The 2,752-nt window shown below is 52.3% G+C and overlaps 1 protein-coding gene across 1 annotated transcript; it reads left to right on the plus strand.

The window, feature by feature from the left end:
* Positions 1–771: 771 nt before the first annotated feature.
* LOC124699589 (F-box/kelch-repeat protein At2g44130-like) lies at positions 772–1,968 on the plus strand. Its single transcript, XM_047231865.1, has one exon. The coding sequence runs from the start codon at positions 835–837 to the stop codon at positions 1,927–1,929; it is 1,095 nt and encodes a 364-aa protein (XP_047087821.1). The 5' UTR covers positions 772–834; the 3' UTR covers positions 1,930–1,968.
* Positions 1,969–2,752: the final 784 nt, after the last annotated feature.

Here is a 2,752-nt window from a genome sequence, read left to right on the forward strand (position 1 = left end):
AGACATAGCTTATGCTTTTATTATTAAAAAAACCCACCGTAAGCACGTGTTCTTAACCCCATAATAAGGTGGCAACCCACAATAACATATCCCTTGGTAGCAATCAATATTGGGTCGATGTACTACTAAGGCAATTTAAATGGATAGTTCTACCCACTAACATACACCGGCACCTCATATGGTGTTATTGATGAACTCGAGCAAATTATTTCAATGATTGTTCGATGTTTCCTGATGCTGAAATGGTAGGCAAACAGATCTAGAAACAACCTTTTCCAAAACAAATTGGTTTTGGTTTCCCCGTGAAAACAAAGGGTATGACTCTTTTTCAGTCGATTAGGAACTATATTCATCCTCAGTCAGATGATGTCATCAAATTTCGGTTGCAAATCATGTTGCAAATCATGATTAGTACAAATCACGGTGTAAATTAAATGGTGTAAAATTTAACTGAACACGAAGTTAATAACAAATGCGAGTATGTTTTTAGTTGTATATGACCCCTCTCACTTTATAGCACCTTAAGAAAAGTAAGACTTTGAGTCTTCTATTTAGCAAAAAAAAAAACAAAAAAAAAAACATAACACCCATGGTTTACAATTCCTATCAATATCAACTTTTGTGTCCAGCCTGAGAACACAAGATAAAATTTTACTACCAATCTCATCGTGGTTTTGTTGTAATAGACAATCACATGTAGCTTTTTATTATTATCATCAAGTTGTTACATTTTATATTTGCTTAGCCTTCCTCTCTATTTAAGCCGAGGCAGAGGAGGTGAGTGAGCCATCCGTATCGAGAAGCAAAGCATCAATCTCTCGAAAGAAAGTGAAAATGAGGAACTCAAAGAGCCGTGTGGAAGAGTGCATGGTCGAGCACATCGAGCTCATCCCGGGGATGCCGGACGACATCGCCGTCGACTGCCTGGCGCGCGTCCCGCACGACGCCTTCCGCTCCATGCGGCGGGTGTGCCGAGGGTGGAAGAGCGCCGCCGCGGCGCCGGAGTTCGCCATGGCGCGCGCCGAGGCCGGCGCGAACGAGGATCTGGTGTACCTCCTGCAGTTCGGCAGCCCGGCCGCCGGGGACGACGCCCCCAAGGACGACTCTTCGGCCTACGGGGTGGCCGTTTACAACGTCACCACCGGCGAGTGGCACCGCGAGCGCGCGGCGCCGCCGATGCCGATGTTCGCGCAGTGCGCGGCCGTGGGCACCCGCCTGGCGGTGATGGGCGGCTGGGACTCGAAGACCTTCGAGCCCGTGGCGGACGTCCACGTTCTTGACGCTGCCACAGGCGTGTGGCACAAGGGCACGCCGATGCGGTCGGCGCGGTCCTTCTTCGCGTGCGCCGAGGCGGGTGGCAAGATCTATGTGGCCGGCGGCCACGACAAGCTCAAGAACGCGCTCAAAACCGCAGAGGCGTACAACGTGGAGGCCGATGGCTGGGACCCGCTGCCGGACATGTCGGAGGAGCGCGACGAGTGCGACGGCATGGCCACCGTCGCCGGCGACAAGTTCATGGCCGTGAGCGGGTACCGCACGGGCCGGCAGGGCGGGTTCGAGCGCGACGCGGAGTGGTTCGACCCGGCGACCGGCGAGTGGCGCCGCTTGGAGCGCGTGCGCGCCCCGCCGTCGGCGGCGCACGTGGTGGTGCGCGGCCGGGTGTGGTGCATCGAGGGCACGGCCATGATGGAGTGGCGCGGGGAGCGCCGAGGCTGGATCGAGGTGGGGCCCTACCCTCCGGGGCTCAAGGCCGGCACTGCGCGGGCGGTGGCCGTCGGAGGGGGCGAGCGGGTGGTGGTCACCGGCGCCATCGAGTCCGGCGGGCACGCGCTCTGGGTGTTCGATGTTAAGTCCAAAAACTGGACCGTGGTGCCCCCTCCGCCGGAGTTTGCCGGCTTCGTCTTCTCCATGGCTTCTGTACGCGTGTGATGCTGAGGAATGTGTAAACATCGGATGGATTTCTCCACACATGACCTTGTCCTCGCTGATCCTGAAGGAAAGCCATGACTTTGTCGACCGACGTCGTCTGCCCACCACAATCCGCCCCAGCCGGCGGCCGCACATGGAGATGGGGGAGCAACGAGCATCAACCATGGTTGGGTGCCAGGTGCGTCCGCCGCGTCGCTTCTGTGCCATTGGTGGACACACTTGTCTATCGCGTTTTGGTGTGAAGTACACTTCACAAATCAAAAACTGAAGAAGATGTGCACCTGCGCCATTGAACAGAATCCCGTCTTTTCTTAGGGAGAAACATTGTTGCGCACGTACAGGTTATCACAACAGCATTTCAATAAATAATTCTCTTGCAATAAACCCAGCTACATATTTGTTTGTCGGGTGTAATCAGTGGGTCCTTGTGTTTTCTGAAATGAGGATAGGCTGCTCTTATGCACCCATCTGGATTAGGTGTATCAACGAATAGGATAATTTTCGCGTCGAACTCGGTCATGAATCCGTATTAAGGTATCCATATCCGATATCATCAAAATGCCTTTATTAAAAGAAGACATATTACGGATGGACTGTTGTCCTTACATGAATTGATGCATCATCCTCATGTTAAGAATCAAGTTTGAGACATTCTCAAGATTAAGGATTTCTTGATTGACTGCCGCGGAGCAAGAGGGTTTTCTGAGCAATGGTGCTCTTGATCTTTCTTTTTTTTTGCATAATGGTACCGCTAGTGTGAAACTGAACAATGTTATGGGCTTATATTTTTCAGAGTGCTAAATGGGTGAGACAATGAGACCCT

The sequence above is a fragment of the Lolium rigidum genome, chromosome 3 (assembly GCF_022539505.1).
Source record: "Lolium rigidum isolate FL_2022 chromosome 3, APGP_CSIRO_Lrig_0.1, whole genome shotgun sequence".
NCBI classification, from domain to species: Eukaryota; Viridiplantae; Streptophyta; class Magnoliopsida; order Poales; family Poaceae; genus Lolium; species Lolium rigidum.